At 36.9% G+C, this 27,246-nt stretch overlaps 1 protein-coding gene across 1 annotated transcript in view; it reads right to left on the bottom strand.

Annotated features, from left to right (window-relative positions):
* The window catches only part of dock1 (dedicator of cytokinesis 1), an 870,017-nt gene that overhangs the window by 540,409 nt on the left and 302,362 nt on the right, over nucleotides 1-27,246 (bottom strand). Inside the window, exons 25-27 of the mRNA XM_051924023.1 lie at nucleotides 22,564-22,670; nucleotides 9,381-9,508; nucleotides 5,646-5,741 (exon numbers count right to left, since the gene is read on the bottom strand). Coding sequence (XP_051779983.1) covers nucleotides 5,646-5,741; nucleotides 9,381-9,508; nucleotides 22,564-22,670 — 331 coding nt within the window. The remainder of the gene's footprint in view (nucleotides 1-5,645; nucleotides 5,742-9,380; nucleotides 9,509-22,563; nucleotides 22,671-27,246) is intronic.

Here is a 27,246-nt window from a genome sequence, read left to right as displayed (position 1 = left end):
AACTGATGGTTCCTAAACCTTTCATATACTCGTATCTTATTCCATTAGCATGACCAGAAGCTTGGTCAAAAAGGAATGCCACAGATAACACCAGATAACATTCTTGATTTCTTTTACATTTAATCTAAAGTTAATAAATCCTACTAATCATTTACTCACACAGACACAGATGCTTATTTACAGAATGTAAAGCTGAATGTTTACTTTTTCCTGCCTATATTTGAGTTTCTATGATAACCTTTCATCACTGAAAATCAATATGTAAGAATAAATTGAATTAAATGGAACTAAAAAGCTTCAATTCAACATGCAAAGCCATTATATCAGTCTAGCAGCATGAAGATGCAAATTGAATATTTAGAAGGAAAAAAAGACTACACAGTGTTTGCATTTTGCAAAGCTACTAAAATATATAAAAACAACCACCTATCTTATTTTTATTTAACATATATTGGACAGAAAACAATTCAGATTTTATATTTTATAGTACTATAACAGAACAGAACAGTACTATACCTGACTTTAATGCCTCGAAATATGTCAATGGTATCCCTACAAACACTCCCACTCAGAATTAAGTAGGAAGCATGAACAAAACAGTAAGAGACATCTTATGTATGCATGAATTGATAGGTGAAATGCACAAACTGAAAAAGCTGAATATATTAATGAAAGAGTTTAAACATCTTAGAAAGATGTCAAATTCAAAACTAAAAACAGGGATATCTCACCAAACACAGCTGACATGACTGTCAGATCTCAGTTTCCTACAGCCTTACAAACAGCTTCATTAGCCACTCATTGTACAGCTTGAGGAGACAACATGAAACAATGAGTGGCCTTTCAGATTCAGTGCTCTGCAAGCAGTTTGAAAGGAAAAATCTCAAGATGAGACAATGCAATCACTTCAAATTTCATCAGCCAGGCTTGTCAAGATAAAGGTCTGGATTTTAAATTAGGATAATATTGACATTCATAGGGAAGCTGCTCAGTGAATTACAAGATGATGTGCTATACAGCAGCGCTGTGAATTAGGCCCCTACACAAAAACGACAGCTATAATTCATCTTAGTGTTTTTTTCTTCTAGGTCATCACCATTTCTAAGCAATAAATATGAACAAAATGCCTCTATGACATTATAAAAATATGTAAATATATAAAGAGTTACCACATTTCAGTTTAAGCTTAAAAAAATAAATCACAAATACACTCTTTAAGCCAACTCTATAAAAGCAACATTATAATCAGCAAAAGATGCTAGATTGGAACATGCCCAATTTATGATACACTGTAGCAAATACACAAACTGCTAACTATGAAACAGCAATAATGTAGAATTATTTAATTCAAGTGTTACTTATTTACCAGAAACCAATCCAAAATAAACATATTACAGAAATTATTTTACCAAAGGAACTAAAATAGAAACCGATAAATACTTTAAAACCACTTCTGGCTGTCAATGTATCAAAATCTTGACTTTCCTCAACATTACAAGTAATACACAGTAAGTCTATATTCTGATCATTCCTATAATATATGGTTTAAGGCTAAGTACGAAATTAAGGTTCTCCATCCCTTTGGTGGAAAACGAAAACAGCAATAAGCCATCATTTAATACAAATGTGAAAACAAATTAGGGATGCACCGAAAGCACTTTTTTGGAAAACGAGTACGAGTACGAGTACTTGCATTTCAGTACTCGCCGATACCGAGTACTTGCCGATACCGAGTACTTAATAAAAACATGATTTAAATTTACAGGTAACAGCTTTAGTCATATAATTTAACAAAAAAAACAAGAAACTCTCGTCTATCCACTGGGAGGTTAGGCTAATTAGCGACACGGGGCTAACACTGCTTGTCCAAATATCCGTGGTGAAACTAAACGCAGAGGAGGCTTGCAGTAGGCTGTGGATATGTTTTTTCACGGAGTCGTGTAGTTTAGGCAGCTCCGTGTCAGTCATGTAGCGGCGGCTTGGGACATCATATCTGGGCTCCAGAACATGGAGGAGACGCAGGAATCCCACATTTTCTACCTCCGAGAGTGGCTGGTCACTCAATGCAATGTACTCGATAATTGCCTGTGTTATTTTCACAGCACGTGGATTGTCTCTGGACATTTTCTCTCGTCTTGCAAGAGTTTGCTGCAGCGTGGGTTGTGTTGGTTTAGAAGCGTGGGTAAACTCTTTGTACTCATTGTCGTGTTGGGATTTTAGGTGCTTGATTAAATTACTTGTGTTAAATGCGCTACCTTTTGAGCCTCCTCTGGACAATTTCGCTGAGCACAATTTGCAGTCCGCCTTTGTTTTGTCGTCTTCATTCACTTTGAAATAGTTCCACACGGCTGACGTGTCTCGCCTCGCCTTCTCCCCGCTCTGAGCTGCAGCCGGGGCCTGGGGGCGGGCACTCGGCGCCTGTGATTAACCCCTTACACGCCGCTCAAACATAGACATTTCTCAGACCGTGGTATCGGTCCCCGGTATCAGGGGACTTTTAACGAGTACGAGTACTTTAGAAAATGTGGTATCGAGGCCGATACCAGATACCCGTTTCGGTATCGGTGCATCCCTAAAACAAATGAAACTAAAAGTCAAGTAAATAAAAAAAAGTAAAAACATATACAATTCCCTATTGTTAGTCCTTTTTTTACTTCTCAAACTTACACCAAAAACTGAAGTCTGTAATTAAAACATTTCCAAGATACTGTGTATAAATAATCTATTCAGTGGCTGAACTGGAAAAAAAGAAGTGACAATAATCCCTGTTGTTTCGACTTTTTATTCCTCCTCCTCCTCCTCCTACATAAAGTATATAAGGATCTAATTGTAGATGCAATGTTGATATTACAGTTTCTTTGATAACCATTCAGAGGACTGAAAGCACCCAGATTTTCAGATAATATTTCTATTTTGGACAATGGGGTTGTTGGGGTATCTCCATGGAGGTAAAAAAAATTTGCCAATATATAGACACTGTTTCAGAGATGGTTTATGGGGGCAACCTCCTCAAAGATGTCTGAAAGAGCACTGATGTATGGAAACTGTTTCAAAGAGCGATTCAGTAATTTTTACTTCTAAATGCTGGTTGGTAGTGAGGGGTACACTGTGAGAAGAGCCAGTACACACCAGTATGCATGCATTAACTGCCAGTACTCCTAACAGCTATATTGAGTACAAGAAGTACCCACCTTAATGCACTACATTTATTAATATATATAAACTTCAGAAACACTGACATTTAACTTTGAATTCAAAAGAGATTCACTTCCTAAACGCTGCATTTTATTCCAAAAAAACATGTAAAAAGTGTATTTTTTTCAGCATGAAAAATTACATTTCTATTAAATCTCAAAAGTATAATAATGACACAAATAATAATAGTAATGATGAATAAAAATAATATGAAATGAACAATAATAACAAAAATAATAATAATACTGCTAAAGAAGCCAAAACAGTATATAATCTCAAAATCAGTCCTTTGTGTGGTAAATCTTAAAGCACGGTGAAAGACACAATCCAACGTTACAGTCGGGACAATAACAGCATGTTTCTTTACTTATTTTTTTTTCAGATTTATCAATTTTTTAACAGTACACACTGCACAAATACAAGCTGGATTCTGCTTTTTTTCTGTTGGAGGTATATAATCAATAAAATGTCTAACAATAAGACACTCTGGATTGAACCACAATGTGTTGGGTCGACTGCATCTCTTTAGCAGTAGTGTGGACGGTGGATGTGCAGCAATGATTTGTTCTACAAGCTGGCATGTAAAGTTTGCATGAGATACAGTTTTGCCAGCTTTTTGTTTGTATAAGACGAATACATTCCAAATGCACTGTTCCACCAGATAATAGAGGCATTGTGAAGCGGTGGTGAAGCAAGAGCCTCAAAGCTCAGGTCCAGGTTTGCAGCGCCAGTTCAGTAAATGAAAACAGCAAAGAAACCAGTGCATCACCACCTCAGGAGGTTCGCCTGCATGCCTACAGCTGACCAGCGTTGAACACACCTGCTGCACCAAACAACAGCACAGCACTTTACATGCCAGTTGTGCCATTTGCCAATGCAGCACGGAACATCTCTGCTGTACCATCTGACAACACAGCCCTGCTGATGTGCCCTCAACATCTGCTGCATGAAAGGAGAGAAGACCACCCCAGCTGTTTCAAAAAGTTTGAGCACTGTTGCAAAGAGTTGGAAGTGGCCTATGGAGACAGTGACATCTTTCTGTACTATTTCTTTTGCTGCCTCTGCAAAACAGAAACGATATATGCTGCCCATCATGCTGTTGTATTTCACCACAGCACAAGGCTTCGTAACCTGTTAGTTGCACTTTGCCTGTACAGTCACTGTAGCTGCATTATGTACTGTGCTATGACAACAAACTTTTTTCTTGTCTTTCCATTTCAGTGCACGCACTTTACCCTTTTGCCACACTACTAGCGCACCTCACTGTAATTTAGCTCTGCCAAAGACTTCAGGCATGCCACGATGGTTAGGACACGCTATTCCATATAAGTCAATCTTTCTTTGCAGCAAGATGTCAAAGTATAAAAATTGTCCATGGTTACACAGTAACCTTGATCCAGCATAGCATCTATCAAAGTCACCACCGATGATGTAGCAACACCATACTGATTGTATTTCGGATCAAACATTGTCCCTTTCTCTGTGTACTTTGTTTTAGATTCACAAAGCTCATAAAACTTCATGCCAAATCTTGCTCATTTTGACGCGATGTACTGTATCCACGATAGTCTGCCCTTATAAGCCACTAGACTTTAATCAATGCTGCTATCTCGGTACGGAATGTAAACGCTCCGAAATTTTGCTATAATGACCTGGTATATCACCCAAATTTTCATCAGTTTGGGTGATGGATGGTTATTCTCATCAAAGACTTCATTGTTGGTAAAGTGCAGATATTTCAAAATTAGTGAAAACCTAAACTCAGACGTAATTTCTCCAAAGAACTTCAGCACTGACAGCAGTTTTACAGCCCGATTGATTCTTGGTTCTAACTCTTATGCAAGACGTATCTGTACAGTGACACTCGAGACTAACACTTTTAGCACAGTTTTCGCAGCCCAAGTAACACTTGGGTCTAACGCTAAGGAGGTTAACATAACATTCTCAAATTTGCCGAACTCAATTCAGAGAAGCAGGAGGACCAGAGACTATCTGGGCAGCACCAGAAGCAATGCAGAAAGCAATCCTGGCCAGGGTGCCAGTCCAACTCAAAGTGCATTCACACACACCACTATGGTAATAAGGGGGTAAAGTCTGAATGACCAGTTCACCTAATATGTTTGTCTTTGGGGATGTGAGAGTAAACCATATAAAATGAGAACAAACAAACCAAAAATACAAACATCTGGACATAAGATAGATGCTAGAAATGTGAGGTTGGAGTGCTAACCATGGGGTCACCATGTCCTCCTTCCATAAAAATTAGCATTCATTAATTTGTTGATTCTATCTACTCATTACTAAATATAAGCTACAAAATGATTATAACAGTATTTATTAACAAAAGGTAATTGTTCATAAACAGGTAGGTATTGTGTATCATCTACATATTGCACATAGATTGTGAATAATAAAGAGCAGGAAACAGGAATAAAATAAAGAAAACTTACAATTAGTTCTGAATCACGCCCCATGGAAATGACCGTTCTATTTACTGTTCTTAGTAATTTCTCCATAATTATCTGAATGTGACGTTGAGTTGGGCCCTAAGACAAATAAATATAGCAGTTGTACTTTATTTTTTATATGTACAAGCAGTATTACATTATTACATTTCTATCTCTTCAGAACAGCTGAGAATAGAACAATGCTAAGAAAAGACACAACCATATAAACAGAAAAAGCATACAATTATATACAATATTTTTTTTTTAAGACAGGTACAAATCCAAATAATCAATACAGACCTCAGCATTATTGTTTGTAGTGCACCATCCACTGGAATGTACTTTCTAATGCATTTAGCCATTGTCATACCAATTGATAGCACATCACAAACATTTGTAGTAATAAAATGCATTACCACAAATCTTTGTGATGCACCATCTGCTGCAATGACAGAAGCAATGGGTATGTTATATGTCACGTTGTGATCGAATTTGTAAAAGCCAGGTTAATGATTGTGATGCGCCATCTGTTGGAATGACATAGCAACCACACTGACACATAGACAGACAGATATTTTATTTTTATTTATTTCGTACATTGTATTAATCCCCGAGGGGAAATTGTCTTTTACTAAGGTGGTATTTGTTATTATGATTAGCTGCTCAGTATCCTTACAACATGTAGACAGAAACTGTGGCCGAATCTACTGGTGCACGTGCCAATGGTTTTGCACTCTTTGCCAGAAGGAAGAAGTAACAAAATCAACTGTGCAGGACAGCTGAGTTTTTTAAGCCAGCAAGAGTTGTATATGTCCTGAATAGAAGGTTAAGTGAGTGGCAATAATATTCTGTGTTACATTCACCACCCTGTGCAGTGCTTTAGGTTCCCTACCAGGATGCAATGTAGTCTGTGAGGAAGGACTCCACTGTGTATTTATAAAAGTTTGTGAGAACAGATGGAGAAATGCAAATTGCCCCCAGACTTCTAAAGAAGTATGGGTGCTGCTGGTGAGCCTTGTAGGTTGTATAGTACTCTGTAAAATTATTTTCACACCTGGTAGATGTCACCATGTGCTATTCATGAAATGAATGTAATTTGAGCCGGGTCATATACTGGGGCCATATAGTGGGTTTTCCTGAAGCAGCATGACAATACAGTCTTCACTGCTGCTTTGATCAGACTTTCTGGAGGGAGGAATAGCGGTTTTTAGTCATGATAGATTATTCCTGGAAATGACTGATGGTAGTATACTGTACATGTATACATATACAAGGTGAGCCAACATTTCTCAAGGTCATTGTGCGAGGTAGAGGCAGCGAGTGGATTTGGGTGGGGGTCCTTTGATGGGCAATCCCTTTTAGTTTTCAGACAACAACATGCCTTTTTCACTGTTGAAGTGTTCTTCAAAAACAATGAATCCAACATCACTACGCAACTCGCCATCCAAAAGCACTTCAACATTCCTCCTAACAGTGACATCCCAAATCGGAAAACAATTCTTCAGTGGGTGGCTAAATTTAGACAGACGAGTACAACATTGAACAGAAAATCTCCAGACTGTCCTCAGACTGTACAAAGCCTGAAAACATCCAAGCAGCTAAGGGATCAATTTTGTAGTCTCCTAGATATTCAGCGCGCAAACATGCTTCTGCCTTAGGCATTTTCAACACGTCTTTGAGGAGGATTTTGCATGAGGACCTTGATTTCCATCCATACAAAATCCATACAAATTCCATCCATACAAAATGATGGTAGTGCAGGAACTTACTGAGAGAGACTGGGAGAGCCATAGAGAGTTGTGTGCAAACCGTTCATCGAGATGCCATCATTATGTGCAGCAACGAGACACAGTTCCATTTGGAATGGTTGCGTAAATAAGCAAAACTTTCGCTATTGGGTTGAAACCAACCCTCGTGAACTTCAGAGACCCCTGCATAGTGAGCGTGTTACAGTTTGGTGTGCTGTTGCAGAATTTGGCATTGTAGGCCCTTCCATTTTTCAGGAGGGGGGAAGCAACAGTCACTATCACTTCAGAACATTACATTGAAATGCTAGAGAACTTTTTGCAGCCTCAACTGGAAGAAAAGGATGTGGTGGATCCCTGGTTTCAACAGGATGGAACAACAGCTCATACGGTGCTGAGATCCATGCAAGTTTTGCGGGAGATGTTTCTGGGGAAGCTGATCTCTCTGTGTGATGATGTCGGGTGGCCTTCACGTTTGCCTCATCTCGCTCCGTGCAATTTCTTCTTTTTAGACTATCACAAGTCGAAAGTATACGCACACCAATGTCAAAAACTTGAAGCCCTCAAGGACGCTGTTCACCACGAAATTGCCGCTATTCCCCTTGAAATGGCCGAACGAGTCACATGAGTGTTCAGAAATTGTCTCCAAGAAGACGACATTTTTAAAACACAGTCAAAAAAATTTATTTTGTATATCCTTTCTTGTGTTGAAAATTATTTTATCTTGTTGCATTTTTGTAGAATAAACATTTGAAATATGGTACTTCTTTTTGGCTCACCCTGTATTTACTAACTGTATATGCCATTAGCAGCAGGAATTAGTTACTCATTAAGAAACAGTCTAGGAAAAAAACCTGCAGTCACTGAAGCCATCCAGACTCTTGAGTTTTATACCTCTGCCCTATGTAGCAATTAAAAGCTGTAAACAGATGAACAGGTTAATGAAGACTTATTCATATACCTGAGAAAATCATGCTGTACAGAGTACATACTGTATTAACACTAGACTAGCTTTACAAAAGATTAAAATATTAGGGTGTGTTTGGAATGTTTTATCTTTGCAGCAATTCTAGAATTTTTTTTTTCTTTAACCAATTTTAAGGTTATTTTTAAAATACTTTAAAACTATTTATAGTGGATACTTCATTAAATTATGTGATTAAAAAAATTGTAAAGATAAAATACTCACATCCCTAAAACACACAGCATGGCAAGCAAAACACTATACTTCATCGCTAAATATTAACCAGCAAAGACTGAATTTATGCTATTCTTTTGGTTTTTGAAGGCAAACTAATGTTCATTATTATAACACATAACTGAAAGCATAAAATCATATATTTGAAATGGTGCATTGAAAAATGTAATGCTGTCTCACAGTTAGAAATTTACTGAGTACAGGAAACAACAGTCCAAATATTTTTCAGCACACAAGCAATAACAAAATGTGATTAATAATAATAAAACAGCAAAACAATGGCAGTTTACAGGAGTTCTGAAATAAAGGATTCACGTAAAACTTGCAAGTTTGATTTCACACTGCAAAGTTGGGACAAATGTATAAAAAGAGAAAAAGAAAAAAAGAGGGAAAGATTTGGAAAATTAAAGCCCCAATGAAATGAAACAGCCATCTTTTTAAAGATGTACATGCATTTATTAAATTATGACTATTATAGTATTAAAAAACACTACTCTTTAACCAAATAGCAGTGCTACTGTGTTTCTGTAACTGGAGAAGAAAATATGTATAACACTGCTATACATTATTTATGGAACTTCTAAATAAAAGACAAATTAAAAGTTCAAAGGATATCACATATACTGAGGTTCTCAAAAACCTTATCATTACTGTGGTACACCTGTGCTTAAATTTTTATATGCCAAAAAATATTTCTTTAAAAACAACTGCCAAATCATACTATGCATTAAATTTACCAAAAAAAATAAAAATTGATAAGCCAATAGTAATAGATTCATCTGCAAGCTTACTAACCACGTCCTTTTGGTATAAGACTTCAAGTATATCACTGAGCAGCTGACAGCAGGCCTCCAGTTCTTCATGTTGTTCCAAGTGCTGTTTAAGCTGCTCTGTCATTAGGGGCAGCAGGACCTCTCGACAGTCTGGAGATATTTGGATAGGTTGGGGGTTAGTGGTTTAAAAACAATAAAAGGGATTTTTTATTCACAGCAATGACACAGTGATATAACATGCACAGGAGTAAAAGGGCATTATGGACATGAAAATACAAAAATGTTAATGAACTGTCAAAATTGATGCAATCTGTTTGGAATGAACTAATTTACTGGCTGAGACTTGCATGTTTGTACTAAATACACTTACAAGCCCATGCAGTGGATGTTACTGCCATGAAAATAATGCACATGCATTATTGCCATGAAATATTTAATACATATATATTTAAAAGTATATAAATATTTCCTGTTCACAATAAACAGATCAGGCTGCAACACTCAAATGGAAAACAGTATTAATTAGAAATTAAGGTATAGATAAGGTGCATTAACTTAAACTGCTATTTTCTAAAAAATTATAAGTTCGAGCTAAAAAAAAAATGAAAAAAAATAGCAATTCTAATTTAATTAGTTATCTGATAAAAAAATCTAGAATTCCTAAAAATATCTGAAATGTACAGTAGATATTGATATGAAAACTACAAAATTAATAAACAAAACATGAGGGGAAACATATAAAATATAAGGAACAAACTGGTGTTGAAAACTAAGATACTTAGAACAATACAATGAATGCACAAACTTAGAATAGACAAAACATTTACCACAAGACCAAAAAATACAATTTGCAATACCTGTGGCTGGGATAAGCTTCTGCCCCTGTGTTCCTGAAATGGATTGACAGTGTAGGATAATGTATGGTATAATGAATTATAAAAAGCACCACTGTATATTATGTATTGTGTATTTAGCTGATGCTTTAACCCAAGACAACTTCTCAGATCAACACACAGAATGTAATTTTTTACATACAGTATATATTGTACAAAAGACTACAGGCCAAGTGACTTAGTCATCGACACACATGGCTGAGATGGAGCCAGAAAATAATCCAGCAGCCTTGTAGTTATATATATGACAGCAACACTCATAACAATGACAACACAATTACATTGACAATCATGTTAGGTTATTTTTAAAATGTTTCCTTTACTTTTTCATAACCTCTTTAACACACTACTTCTCCGCTGCGAAGCGCGGGTATTTTGCTAGTATATATATATATATATATCTATATCTATATATATTTATATCTATATATATCTATATATATATATATATATATATCTATATCTACATCTCTGTCTCTCTCTCTCTCTTTATATATATATATATATATATATATATATATATATATATATATATATATATATATATATATATATAATCCCCGCAAAGTACTGCTTTTAAATTTTTATGAAGAAGAAAAGCTTTTTAAATTGAGGGAAAATATCCCAATAGCAATTTGTTAAGGATCTGTTTTTTTGTGAAGCAGCCTTAACACAGCTTTTCCGCTGTTTTATAAACGAACGCCATATAAGGTCTTCCTTTTTCCTTGCTTCGCCAAGGAAAGAGCCTTTTTATTAAATCCAAGGGTTCTTCGCTTTTTTTTTTGTTTGTTTATTTATTACGATTGTTATAGTTCTGTTTGTATACGACGTTGTCAGTTCAGCACTCAGGTTGTAATATGACCAAGCTGTGCAAGCTTACTGTTAAGAATGCAACGTATAGTTGTACATGAGAAAAGCAATCTTGCCTCAAATCAATGGCAACCTTTTGTAGGTCTATGAACTTATAATAAATAAACGAACGACACGCCGTGGCGCAATTTTAGGGGCTTCGCCTCTAGCGCTGACGTCCGAGGTTCGATTCCCGTATTGGAGTGAAGTGAGTGGGTGGTTACCTACCAGGTAACGCTTATGGTTGGCCAGCAAGTCAGGTAACATCAGCCACGGTGCCTTCAGTTGTGAGAAGCAGATCATAGAATGGATGAAAATAGTTTACTGTCAAATAATGCAAAGACTACGCGACACCTGTTTCCCCTTTATTCTTGGCTCATCAGGCGTACACACTCATTGCACTCGCTTACGGTAATCGAACGTCGGACATCAGCGCTAGAGGGGCTTCGCAGCGGTGAAGTATTGCTTTTAAATTTTAATTAAGAAGAAAAGAAAACCTTTTTAAATTAAGTCTTAAAAAGAGGTGTAAAGATATTGACAATAAGCTACGCAAACCCACCAAGACATGCAATCGTTTAAATCAAGGCGCAAGTCGAAAAACACCATCCCATAATATTAGTTAACGATTAACACATTTGTATATGTATTGTAAGCATACAATACAACTGATAATATGTTGCGCTTATTTATCTGGTGTACTGACATTTTTGCGCGTTTAACGGCTGAAATCTAACGTGGTTTGTGCCCTTCAGAATGAAAAGAGTTTGCATTTACCTTTTTAATAAAAGGCAAGCTTTTAAGCCTGAGAAATCACCCCGTAAATGCACACGTTTAATTGCACATGTGTTAATATGTATGCTTACACAGTATTAAAAGACACTCAACAAGTACACAGTATTAAAAGACAGTCAACAATTAACGTCATTTACCTTCGTTCCCGCCTCCTCCATCTATAATAATAAAAGGCAAAGCCCTCACTGACTGACTGACTGACTGACTCACTCACTCACTCACTGACTGACTGACTCACTCATCACTAATTCTCCAACTTCCCGTGTAGGTGGAAGGCTGAAATTTGGCAGGCTCATTCCTTACAGCTTACTTACAAAAGTTAGGCAGGTTTCATTTCGAAATTCAAAGCGTAATGGTCATAACTGGAACATATTTTTTGTCCATACACTGTAATGGAGGAGGCGGAGTCACGTATCGTGTCATCACGCCTCCTACGTAATCACGTGAACTAAAAACAAGGAAGACATTTACAGCACGAGTCACACGCGGGAACGAAGGTAAATGACGTTAATTTTTGACTGTCTTTTAATACTGTGTAAGCATACATATTAACACATGTACAATTAAACGTGTGCATTTACGGGGTGATTTCTCAGGCTTAAAAGCTCACCTTTTATCAAACGCGGGAAGAAAGGTAACTGACGTTGTTCACTGTCTTTTAATACTGTGTAACCATACATATTAACACATGTCCAATTAAACGTGTGCATTTACGGGGTGATTTCTCAGGCTTAAAAGCTCGCCTTTTACTAAAAAGGTAAATGCAAAACTATTTTCAATCAGTTTATTGAAACGCTCCCGTTAAGGATTGCAATAACATATTCGCAAGATAAAAGAACGAAGTAGGGGGAAATGGAGGAACAGCCGCAAACAGCGAAGAGCAAAAAATTAATTAAACAATTGAGAACGGAGCGAGTTAAGCATACAAGCATGTTCATAAGGGAAACAAAGCACGGTGTAAAACGTAAGTTTAAATTAAGTTTATAGAAACGTTCCCGCTGCGGATTGCAATAACATATTCGCGAGATAAAAGTTTAATGAGAAGACACGAGGTATAAACGAACCACACGCCGTGGCGCAACGTTAGGGGCAACAGTTTCAACCATTCTATGATCTGCTTCTCGCAACTGAAAGACGGCACATGGCGGATGTTAGCCGACTTGCTGACCGCAACGTTAGGGGCTTCAACTATGGCGCTGACGCCACATCTCAGTGCCAACACTTTGCAGACTGTACTTAAAAGACACGCCCTCCTCACTGGACAGTTAAAAACACCAATCAAACTAACGATGACATCAAGTATTAACCAATCAAAAGTACGAAAGGAGGCATCTTCATAAAATGCGTGTGGGTTGATTTGCATGAGACGCTGCTTTAAAAAAAAATGATAAAAAAAATACAGGATAAATCCCGTCCAGTATTGATTCAAAACGGGACGCGCAATTTCATTCTCAAACGCGGCACGATTCCGTATTTTAAAGGACGGGTGGCAACCCTACACTGCCAGGTAACCACCCATACAATCAGATTGTGATTCAGACTAGGAATGCAATGAATGTAATTACCCCGATCTACATACAAGGCGAAAGTCTTGCAACATTCAAAGATGATGGTTTGGGATAAGTACACCATACAACATAAAAGAGCTTATGAAGCCTTGAACCGAAAAAAGCAAGATCTCAGAGATCGTAAAAAAAAAAATAGGAGGTAATGTCGTTTTACTCGCTTTACATTTTACTCAAACATTACCAGTTATTCCACGAGGGAGACCAGCAGATGAACTCAACGCGTGTTTAAAATCCATGCTTCTCCCACGCTCGGTTATATGTCGCGTGTTCTCGGGTAGGTGCACCAAAAAATGTATACATTTAAGCATATAATGGGCAAACAAAAAATGAGGTATACCCGAAGGCACTGCAGTAGTACTTAATGTAACTTTACTTCTTAAATGTTAATGTTTTACTGTTTAATAATTTATACGCTTCTTATATGTTGTTCAAATTCTTTTATCAAAATACCACTGACAGCGCAATGCACGATAACATGGAGTGAATACACCATACGCATCCGCCCACGGCTGCCCTGCTCTGCGCAGATAGGAGTTGATTCTACAATAAAATAAAATAAACATAAAAAGAGTAAAACAATCATCACCCATAAAGCGTGTGTGTGTGTATATATGTGTATATATATATGTTGATATGTGGATGTGTATATGTATATATATATATATATATATATATATATATATATATATATATATATGTAGATATGAATATATTTGTGTATATGTATATGTATATATATGTTTATATGTGTGTGTGTGTATTTTATATATATAAAACACAGCAACACTCATAACAATGACAACACAATTACATTGACAATCATGTTACCTTATTTTTAAAATTTTTCCTTTTTTTTTCATAACCTCTTTAACACACTACTTCTCCGCTGCGAAGCGCGGGTATTTTGCTAGTTAGAGTATATGGACAAAAAACAGGTTCCAGTTATGACCATTACACGTAGAATTTCGAAATGAAACCTGCCTAACTTTTGTAAGTAAGCTGTAAGGAATGAGCCTGCCAAATTTCAGACTTCTACCTACACGGGAAGTTGGAGAATTAGTGATGAGTGAGTCAGTCAAACAGGTTCCAGTTATGACCATTACGCGTAGAATTTCGAAATAAAACCTGCCTAACTTTTGTAAGTAAGCTGCAAGGAATGAGCCTGCCAAATTTCAGACGTCTACCTACACGGGAAGTTGGAGAATTAGTGATGAGTCAGTCAGTGAGGGCTTTGCCTTTTATTAGTATAGATATATATATATATATATATATATATATATATATAGATATATATATATATTGTGGAGGATTGCCGGCTTTTTACTCCGGCCCTCACCCCCAGGCGGCCAGGAGGAGCTCTCCCAGCAGCGTGGATGTGCCCCGAGTTCCAGCAGGGCCTCATGGACTATGTAGTTTTTATACACAGCCCTGCTGGATACCTTGGGGGCCACCAGGAGTCGCTGTAGGGGGGCTCGTGGACTCTCATGTGCCCTATAACCTGGGAGTACGTCACGGTCACGTGATAGGAAGGAGCGACGTGCTCCCGAGTTGAAGAAAAGGACTGTTTACCCTGACCCGGAAGGAAAAAGGAACTGTGGACTGTTGGAAAGGAACACCTCCGGGTCAGGGTGTATAAAATGACTGTGGGAAAGCCCAAACACTGAGCTGAGCTGGGTGGAAGGAGGGCAATGCGTCTGGGAGTGTGGAGGATTATTGTATTGTTATTATTGATTTATTATTGAGTATTGCGGAGAGGAGGGTGCTTTGGGCACTTTATTATTATAATAAATATTCATATTTGGACTTTTACCTGGTGTCTGACGTGTAGTCTGAGGGTTCAAGGGGTCACGGAGACCTTAATCTGTCACAATATATATACACATACACACACACATAAACAGTATACATATACATATAAAAAGCGGCTCATACGAAAACAACACGTTTGGCTCAAAAAAGCCGATTGTGGATTTGCGTACAGCCACAGAAACTTTGTAACGACACGAGACTTCAGGTCACATCTCTGCAAAAGAACCTAATTGAGGCATCTATTTTTACTGGCAGTGGCTCAGGGGAGAGAGTTTTTATTTCTCGCATCCCCGTTATACCCTCTGATCTCAATTTCAATTTTTGATCTCTTGATTTCAATTCAAACGCCTCGAATTTCCAGTAAGGCTCTGCTTCACAATGGCAATTAATAAGTCTCAGGGACAGACCCTACAAAAGGTTGGCATTGATTTGAGGCAAGGTTGCTTTTCACATGGCCAACTGTACGTTGCATGCTCAAGAGTAAGCTCAGCGCACAGCTTGGTCATATTACAACCGGAGGGCAGAACTGACAACGTGGTATACAAACAGATTCTTAACAAATAATTATTTGTATATTTTCCCTCAGTTTAAAAATGTTTACTTTTCTTCTTAATAACAATTTTAAGGCAGTACTTCGCCACTTGGAAGCGCGGGTATTTTGCTAGTTATTTATATTTCTGAAAGCATTCTTTGTTTACAGCATTCCTTCACACCTGCCTAAAACTTTTGCACAGTACTGTATATATTATATATATATATATATATATATATATATATATATATATATATATATATATATTATATACAACCCCAAATCAGAAAAAGTTGGGACAGTGTGGAAAATGTGAATAAAAAAAGAAAAAAGCAAGTTAAGTTCTCCTCAAATTTTATTTCATTGCAGACAGTATGAACACAAAATAATTCATGTTTTTTTTTGTCAACATCATTTGATTTGTAAATAAATATCCATTCTTGCCATTCAGGCTTGCAACACATTCCAAAAAAAGTTGGGATGGGGGCAATTAAGGGGTAGTAATGAGGTATAATAACTAAATAATGATGTGATTTGAAACTGGTGATTTTAACAGGTGATTGCAATCATGATTCGGTACAAAAGCAGCATCGAGGAAAGGCCTACTCATTTAGGAGCAAAGATGGGCAGAGGATCGCCAGTTTGCCACCAAGTGCGGGCAAAAATCTTTGAAATGATGAAGAAAAATGTTTCTCAAAGACAGACAGGAAGAGATTTGGGCATTTCTCCCTCTACAGTGCATAACATAGTGAAAAGAATCAGGGAATCTGGAGAAATTACCGTGCGCAAAGGCCAAGGGCGCAAGCCTAAACTGAATGGCCGTGATCTCCGAGCCCTCAGACGGCACTGCATTAAAAACCGTCATTCATCAATAAATGATATAACTGCGTGGGCTCAGGACTACTTCAGGAAGTCACTCTCAAGCACTACAGTACGTAGTTACATTAGGAAATGCCAGCTAAAACTGTACTGTGCCAAAAGGAAGCCCTACATAAATAGTGTCCAGAAGCGCCGTCGGCTTCTCTGGGCTCGGAGGCATCTGGGATGGTCCATTGTGCAGTGGAAACGTGTATTGTGGTCAGACGAATTGGTTTTTCACATCTTTTTTGGAAGAAATGGACGCCGTGTGCTGCGGACCAAAGAGGAAAAGGACCATCCAGACTGTTACCAGATACAAGTCCAAAACCAGGGTCTGTCATGGTATGGGGTTGTGTCAGTGCCTTCGGCAAAGGTAACTTGCACTTCTGCGATGGCACCATCAATGCTGAAAAGTATATCTCAGTTTTGGAGGAACAAATGCTGCCTTCAAGACGACGTCTTTTCCAGGGACGCCCATGCTTATTTCAGCAAGACAATGCCAAACCACATACTGCGCGCATAACAAAGGCATGGCTGTGTAAGAAGAGGGTGCGGATGCTTGACTGGCCTGCCTGCAGCCCTGATTTGTCTCCTATAGAGAATGCTTGGCGCATTTTGAAACGAAAAATGCGTCAACGAAGACCCCATACTGTTGCGCACCTAAAACGTTGTTTGCAGGAAGAATGGGACAAACTAACACCTGCAACACTTAGTCACTTGATTTCTTCAATGCCTAAACATCTTTTAAGTGTTGTTAAAAGACCGGGGAACTGTACAAAGTGGTAAATGCTGTACTGTCCCAACTTTTTTTGAAATGTGTTACAAGCCTGAATGGCAAGAATGGATATTTATTTACAAATCAAATGATGTTGACAAAAAAAAACATGAATTATTTTGTGTTCATACTGTCTGCAATGAAATAAAATTTGAGGAGAATTTATAACTTGCTTTTTTCTTTTTTTATTCACATTTTCCACACTGTCCCAACCTTTTCTGATTTGGGGTTGTATATATATATATATATATATATATATATATATATATATATATATATATATATATATATATATATATAATATATATTATATATAAGAAATATATATTATATACTGTATATATGTGTCCAAGCACATTAATAGAGAGGCGAAGGGAAGGACATGTGGTAGAAAAAAGTGTACAAGCAATAGGGATAACCGCACCCTGGAGAGGATTGTGAAACAAAACCCATTCAAAAATGTGGGGGAGATCCACACAGAGTGGACTGCAGCTGGAGTCAGTACTTCAAGAACCACCACGCACAGACATATGCAAGGCATGGGTTTCAGCTGTCGCATTCCTTGTGTCAAGCCACTCTTGAACAAGAGACAGCGTCAGAAGCGTCTCCCCTTTGGACTGCTGCTGAGTGGTCCAAAGTTATGTTCTCTGATGAAAGTAAATTTTGCATTTCCTTTGGAAATCAAGGTCCCAGAGTCTGGAGGAAGAGAGGAGAGGCACAGAATCCACGTTGCTTGAGGTCCAGTGTAAAGTTTCCACAGTCAGTGATGGTTTGGGGTGCCATGTCATCTGCTGGTGTTGGTCCATTGTGTTTTCTGAGGTCCAAGGTCAACACAGCCGTCTACCAGGAAGTTTTAGAGCACTTCATGCTTCCTGCTGCTGACGAACTTTATGGAGATGCAGATTTCATTTTCCAACAGGACCTGGCACCTGCACACAGTGCCAAAGCTACCAGTACCTGGTTTAAGGACTATGATATCCCTGTTCTTGATTGGCCAGCAAACTCGCCTGACCTTAACCCCATAGAAAATCTATGAGGTATTGTGATGAGGAAGATGCAATACGCCAGACCCAACAATTCAGAAGAGCTGAAGGCCACTATCAGAGCAACATGGGCTCTCATAACAGCTGAGCAGTGCCACAGACTGATCGACTCCATGCCACGCCACATTGCTGCAGTAATCCAGGCCAAAGGAGCCCCAACTAAATATTGAGTGCTGTACATGCTCATACTTTTCATGTTCATACCTTTCAGTTGGCCAACATTTCTAAAAATCCTTTTTTTGCATTGGTCTTAATTCTAATTTTCTGAGATACTGAATTTGGGACTTTCATTAGTTGTCAGTTATAATCATCAACATTAAAAGAAATAAACATTTGAAATACATCAGTCTGTGTGTAATGAATGAATCTAATATACAAGTTTCACTTTTTGATTGGAATTACTGAAATAAATTAACTTTGTCATGATATTCTAATTTTATGACCAGCACCTGTATATATATATATATATATATATATATATATATATTATATATACTGTATATGCATTTACTTTAAGAGTGGGATGGTATGACTAACATTATAACCTGTGAGTTACAAGTGCAGCATCTAGTTGACTAAGTTACAAATAATAACAACATCAACAACATTTATTAATGCAGCACCACTTCACTTTAAGTTTGGCAAAAATGCAGAAATGTTCAGGAATTTCAGCGAACTATGCAAAATGCACTGAAGTCAACAGGAAAAGAGAAATTGAACTAATTTTGAGCTGATTATAATGGTGCCGTGGTCTTTGAAGTGCCCCTGCCAAATGTGCTGGACCGATTATTGCGGCCAAAAATATGACCAAACCAGTCCGAGATGCTTCGGTTGTGCAGTCCCGCAACTCTGTAGGGGGATAGCTCTCTACAGCAACTGTTCTTAAACTGTGTACCACGATGTCCTTCATAAGAAGTACAGAGATGAAATAACACTAGAAGCATCACAGCCAATGAAAATCTTTAATTATTATTTTATCAGTGGTCATGTCACGTTTCAATCATTCTTTAACTTTTCCTAAATTGCTGCACTTGAAATGTTGAAACTCTGAAATTATTCAGTAATCCCTCCTCCATCGCGGGGGTTGCGTTCCAGAACTCCCCGCAAAAGGTGAAAATCCGCGAAGTAGAAACCATATGTTCATATGGTTCTTTTTATATATTTTAAGCCCTTATAAACTCTCCCACACTATTATAAACATTTCCCGCACAATTAAACAGCATAAACCCTTTGTATTCTCTTAGATATTAGGTAAGATTCGTTGAAATTATGTATGTAAACGCAGTTTATATACAGTAAAACCTAAATATTATTTTAAAGATATCGAGCGTCTCCGATATCACATATGTTACAGTCATTACGACAGACAGGCCACCAGCAATAAATACATACAATGCAAGAAAAATTGTATACAGTAAAATGTGTGTACAGTGACACTAAACTATGTACCATGTAATAAGTATTGTACGTAGATAATTATGGTTACTCACCAACAATGACACGACGACTTGTCCGATAACGATGAGTTTAATTTTACTGCACAACAAAGGAGAGTGTTACAGCTCTTCTAAAGGAGCCTCTTCAGGCGACTTTGTAGCACTGCAGTCGTTCTTCTTCTGGCAGTCTTCAATCCAAATCCCTAAAGCAGATTCCATCCAGACTACTGCCTTATCACTTCCACTTGCAACTCGTTTTGCACCCTGTTTAAAGGACACTGCGGCTGTAGATGTAATATGCTTTTCCTCCTTTTTAAATAAAAAGAATCGTGGACTCATTGATGCCATAATGGTGTCCTGCAGCGGTATAGCTGTTCCCTTCCTTCAACATATCCAAAACTTTTACCTTTTCTGCAATCATTTGCATCTTCTGTTGGCGCTTGGACACGGCCCCTGAAGCAGTAGCAGGAGCACGTTAATGCTGAATGAGTGAGATGAGACTTCCTGGTTAGTGCAGTACTCCGTCGCTGAGCCAATCAGCACACAGGAACTTTAACTGTGTGCTCTGATTAGGTAGCTTCTCAGTCATCTGCCAATAGCGTCCCTTGTATGAAATCAACTGGGCAGACCAACTGAGGAAGCATGTACCAGAAGTAAAAAGTCCCATTGTCCATAGAAACCCGCGAAGCAGCGAAAAATCTGCGTTATATATTTAGATATGCTTACATATAAAATCCGCGATAGAGTGAAGCCGCGAAAGTCGAAGCGCGATATAGCGAGGGATTACTGTATTCAGAAAATGTGAATATTTCTTTTTTTTTATGAATTGTAAGTTAGTACCCAGGTGTACATCGCTGTCCCTATACCTCTGACTTGCATTTAATTGTATTTGCATATTCTTGTTACCTCAACAAATTCCCTACTACTGATGTTATCGACATTAATGAACACTGTTTCCCAGATGTGAATTGTTTTCCGTCTTCACCCAACAACTGTGAATTTATCAACAAAAAATGTCACACTTATCACTTACATTGTTCATTCAGTGCTCCAGTTACTTAATTTAAGTAAAAAAAAAAAATTATATATATATATATATATATATATATATATATATATATATATATATATATATATATAAATGGCATTGCAGTATTTTTCACACGCTCTGGAATAGAAACTAAACGGCCAATGGCATGGGGAAGGAAGAATATGACAAGTGACAATCAAGCCCTGAATGAAAAGCACAACGGTGGATGGAAGCAACCTCATAAAATTTTTTCATAGCAGACCTGATAAAGAATACAAACACAAGAAAAAACGAAAGAACAAAAGTAACAGAGTACTTGACTGTAAATGATGTGTCTTTTAGGAAAAAAAATATATTTTGAGTACTACCATATTGAAATGATGTATTGAATAACATAAGATTTAATGGCAGATGCATATACTTACAAAATAAACTAATTGTTTATTCTTGATTTCGCTCTGTCTACAATGTACCAGCTTGTGTGTTCTCTTTTCTCATGCGTAAAACTGATGCTGGCCATGTACTTAGTATACTGACAGCTTTGCTGCTATGTTTTGTCCATAAGTAAGGGCAAATGTAGCCATTGATTGTCATGGGTTCAACGCTATGCATTTGGGTGGCTGCCCTATCCAACTTAGGCTGCTAGGGCTCTGTGATGTTATGCATGACCTTACAAAGAATTATGTGGTGCTGGGGAAAAAAATGCTCCCCTAAAACTACGGCACTGCAACATTTCATGGAAAAATTATGCCTAATAAGGTCACCAAACAATACAGTAAAATCACTGCGAAAAATACTTTGACAAATTTTACAGATCAACACTAACCTAACTGTAGCCACAATCCACACAAGATTAAAGAAAAAATTTGTTACACATGTAGAATCAAAGCCAAAAAAAAGAAAAAATGTATCTTCTCTAAACATAGCTTTCTTGTAAAACTTTAGTTGTTTCTATACTTAAAGATTCTTAACTTCTTCTTCTGTACGTTTTAAAGTATGGCGTAGCTTTGTCTTATATGATACTTAGCACACAAAACATGCACACAAGGTACGATTTAAAACCATGCGCCCTCTACACCTTACACATGGCAAGGCTGATCACTAACTGCGAATAATGTTTAGTCAGAAGTTAGAAATAGCTAGAATATACCAATTCAATTCAACTTATGGAGGTTACAGGAACCTCCCATAGATTATGCACTAACATTTATTAAAACATTTATGATTCTTATGTAACTAGGAAATGGCACTTACACTAACAGCTACAATTGTCTGCTCAAAATGTATCTATTTTCTAATCAGTTTAAATTTATTTGTGGGTATTCTACAAATTTGACAAAATGAACTTATACATCAGCTTAAAATTTTAAAATTAGGACAAAAAGGAGTGAGAAATTTGGAACATTTGAGTATCAATGTTTGTGATACTAGAAATTTTTATTATTTTGACTTGCTATGAAAACTTACCCTTCAGTAAATGTTATTAACCAGACCTCATTGTTATTGCCGCTTAGTAAAACAAAATGATGCACTGTATGTACAGAAAACCACAAATACAGTAATGCTAAGAAGAAGAAAAAAAAGTACAAAATCTCATTAAAAATTAAAGGCTAAGCTTACCATGCTGTGTGAACAGATCACTGTGAACTATATCAATCAAACAGTAGAGCTTCTGACGCACTAAGCGTCCAGGTGGAACCTTCAGAATGAATTCTGTAAATAGTTTGCTATTAGAAAAAAAAAAATGAAACAAATTAAATGTGCTTAAAATATTTTAAAAAGCAAAAGGTGAGTAGCATCTATAGAAACATAAATGTGGTTAGCATCTAAAACAGTGAAATATATTTTTAAATTTCAATGAAAAAAAAAAGTTTTTTCATTTGAGATTTCTTTTCTTCTAGAAACAGTTGTTACAAATTAATTTTCTTGCATTTTAACCTTTCCAGTATTTCATTTTCATTTCTAACACATGCTTTTTAGTTCAAAAACTGAAACACCCAAATCTCTAGAAAAAAAATTGTCCTCCTGAGATTTAAATGGCAATATTTCACTCATTGAACTTCACTTGGAAAGTACCCTTGCCACACAGTTCCAGAGGTCTGCATTTGATTTTTTGCCTTGGTGCTGTGTATGTACAGTTTGCATACTCTACACATGTCAGCATGAGCTTTCTTCCGTGTCCTCTTGATTTTCTCCCACACTCCAAAAACCCCAACCCCATGATCTTAAGCTGGACAAGCCAGTTACAAAATGAATGGTCGAATGTGAATTTATTTAAAGGAAGAAAAAAAAGGCCAGCTGTGGTCTAGGACATAGACTATTGGGGTACACCAACCAGTTGGCATGACTAATCCCTACCTGTAATAATACGAGTAGCAGCTGTTCATGGTTTAAGGATTAATGTTGTTTCTTAATAAGGATGATTGTGCATTAGCAATTAGTCAATGGCTGGCTTCCAAGAAAGTAATGAGGTGCCTTTCATACAGGAAAAAAAAGAAGCACTCATTTAATTTATAAAAAAAAAAAAAACACGCGAGTGAGAAACAAAACTTCTATGGTGCAAAAGTATTTTTAATGACAGCTGTGCTACTGAAACAGGATATAAAAGGATACATTTATTCATAGACAGATATAGCCAATCAAAACGTTTGAAAAATAATGTGCTATGATGTAGTGTGCTGCCTGCCTGTCATAACATTTCAGAAATTTTCAATTGTTTGTGACTGAACTAGCTTGAAATACCACCAGGTGGAGCAATGAAAGGTTGAGGTGATGTATAGCCAGTTATGGCCAACATTCAAACTGCAATCAATGCTCACCAATACTCTTTTTGCTTAAATCAGAACACTGTGAAAGTAATGATTTCAGGCTAACGTTCTCACAGAGAAAATTTAATGCAATTTTCTTGTGTAGAAAAGAAAAAAACAGTAGATAAAGCATTTTATTTAATTGTGCCTTTCAAGGCATTCAAGGGCACATTACAAGATAAAAATCATAAAATACGTAACTGTAAATGGTAGCCATAATGTTGATAAATGTTCTATGAAAATGTAGACAACCAAATTCCATCCTCTAATAAAATAATTTTTTATGTATGAGTCATTAACCAAGTGACTTACATCATGGCACATCATAATTTTAATGTGCTTAATCTAATATTAAAATGTTTATATCCAATATTATAATGTTTATATCCTGTGAAACAAAAAATATTGTCATATAAGGTGTTATCCTTTTCTAATTGTACTATAGAGTAGTAAGAACACCACTTACTGTTACTTTAAGAAATACACAGTAATATTAATGTAAAATCAAGCATCTAAGCAGTAAAAACATATCACATGTGGTTATTTTGAAAACATTGACATTTCTTTTTCATGACCTTTAGATAGATAGCTAGATAGATAGATACTTTATTAATCCCAGGGGGAAATTCACAAATTCACCTTTATTGTCCTCATAATGGTAATGGCAGATATTTTAATAAAAGTGCATTATACTCAGCTGCCTCAAAGGCTAATCAAAGCATAACCTTTTATTCTCTTTCATGCTTACTTGCAAACCAGATACACAGCAGGCATTATGGAATTTGAAAAAGACAATAGTTAGTGGTGATGCATTTGAATCCCATGCACAGTCGTTGTCTATATGAAGTTTGCAAGTCTGCGGTGGGTTGGCATCCTGCCCAGGATTGGTTCCTGCCTTGCGCCCTGTGTTGGCTGGGATTGGCTCCAGCAGACCCCCGTGACCCTGTGTTCGGATTCAGCGGATTGGAAAATGGATGGATGGATGGAAGTTTGCAAGTTTTCTGTGTGCAAAATTAGTTTTCCTTCCACTTCCACAAAGACATGTGTAATTACGAAATTAAAGGGTTAAACAGTGTTCATTTTTTAAGTTTTAATTTCTTTTTTTTCATAACCTTTACTGTGATTTCAATGATAGTCGTGTGGTGTGGATGAATAAGGCTTTTAACATGCTGTTGTAAGTATAGAATGGTGCTTGCCTTCTGCTAGAAGTTAAAGGGGCATGTTTTTGCCACAAACAACCTTGTCCTGGACTGAAATGGCCACAAACAACATACAGTTTTTGTAATTGTTACAACAGAAGCAAAACAGATGAAGCAGTGCACAGCATGGACTCTGACTCATCATAAACAGTGTGGACAGGGATTATAGACTACACAATAAATAATAATCCAGTAATACAACTGCAATAATAATAAACATTATAACCCTTATTAAACTACACTTTTGCAATTGTTAAAAGTTAAAATGTTTGAGTTCACAATAGTGAGATATCTGAGGTAGATTTAAAGGATAAATGCAACAATGTCTGGCACTCACGAGATATTAACCATTGCTACTAAGACCTTTACAAATCTTCACTTTTATGACAATCATTTCTCTTTAAACCTATATGAACTATGAACATACTTAATTCAAGGCAGATTATAAATGTTAAAATAACATTGAACTTCTCATGTTTTGAAGATGACAGTTATACTTTAAATTGTCCATAGCATTTTCTTTTTGAAATACCCACAACATTGTACAAATTAAAACTTCGTACTTATCTTGCTTCACTTTTTATGTCCCAGCTATACAATATCAAATAGTTTTTATTTTAACCAAGTCTAAGAAAGTAGAATTTTCCTCACAAATACAATATGAGTAAAAATAAGGCACATTCATGAGAAAAAGTAAATGAAGCCCTAACTATTAGAAGTTTTTAAGGGGTCAGTACAATAATTTTGAGAGTTACATTTATTTTTAATTTTTTTCATAATCATAGCTAACTCTCATTTGTTCCATACACTTCCTTTGTTCAGTGAAGTTGTATTTACTAATTTCATTAATATTATATATATATATATATATATATATATATATATATATATATGAATGGAAGAGAAGGTCTGTGATACGGTTTGCATATTTGCAGCTGGAGATCCACGAAGGGAGAAAAAAGAATCACGTATCATAAATTGTTTTTTTATTCCTGAGCTTTCAACCCCTATCAGGGGTCTTCATCAGAGGATAATGCTTAGACTTACAAGAATCAAAGGCAATATATAGCAACACATTCACTGGGGGGTGGGTGGAGGTATGATCAAGGGGGGGGGTGTATAGTTTAATTATTGTGTACATGTCCTTCTTAAGTTGGCATATGCTGGATTTATGTCCAAGTGTCTGTTGATGGCGTTTTGCATCTGATAGCCAAGACTCGGCCAACTCTCTGGCACTTTTAGTACTGGCCTTAAATTTTACTTTTACGTTGTCCCAGTTGAATGTGTGTCCTGTCGATTTAGTATGTGCATATATCAAAGATAGTGCGTCCTTTCTTCTGACGGCGTTGCGATGTTCCTGTACACGTGTTGAGATTCTTTTTGACGTTTGTGCTGAGCAAGAATTACATGGAATACTATAAACTGCGTTTCGTGTTTCGGCTGTCGATTTCTTGTTTTTAGCATTAAACAGGACCGTGCGCAGATTGTTCGTGGGTTTATGTGCTATTCTGATGCCCCACTTGGTCAGGGTGCGTGCAGTGCCTTCTGACACATTATGGTGATAAGGGAGTGAATGCCAGGTGGGGTGGGGGTTCTGATTTAAGTCGATTGTATGCTGCTTCCTTTGGCGTCTGCTGTGTAGACTCCGATTAATGAATGTTTTTGAGTATCTGTTCGAGTCTTGGCTATCAGATGAAAACGCCATCAACAGACACTTGGACATAAATCCAGCATATGCCAACTTAAGAAGGACATGTACACAATAATTAAACTATACAACCCCCCCCCCCCCCCCCTTGATCATACTGACTTAGTCACCACCACCCACCCCCCACTGAATGTGTTGCTATATATTGCCTTTGATTCTTGTAAGTCTAAGCTTTATCCTCTGATGAAGACCCCTGATAGGAGTTGAAAGCTCAGGAATAAAAAAACTATTTTATGATACGTGATTCTTTTTTCTCCCTTCGTGGATCTCCAGCTGCATATATATATATATATATATATATATATATATATATATATATATATATACACACACACACACACACACACACACACACACACACACACACACACACACAGTGCATCCGGAAAGAATTCACAGCGCATCACTTTTTCCACATTTTAAATTTGCAAAAACCTCAAGTAAACTTTTTTCACGTTGTCATTATGTGGTGTTGTGTGTAGAATTCTGAGGAAAAAAATGAATTTAATCCATTTTGGAATAAGGCTGTAACATAACAAAATGTGGAAAAAGTGATGCGCTGTGAATACTTTCCGGATGCACTGTATAT

The sequence above is a fragment of the Erpetoichthys calabaricus genome, chromosome 2 (assembly GCF_900747795.2).
Source record: "Erpetoichthys calabaricus chromosome 2, fErpCal1.3, whole genome shotgun sequence".
Lineage (NCBI taxonomy): Eukaryota > Metazoa > Chordata > Cladistia > Polypteriformes > Polypteridae > Erpetoichthys > Erpetoichthys calabaricus.
This window is presented reverse-complemented; position numbering and strand designations above follow the sequence as displayed.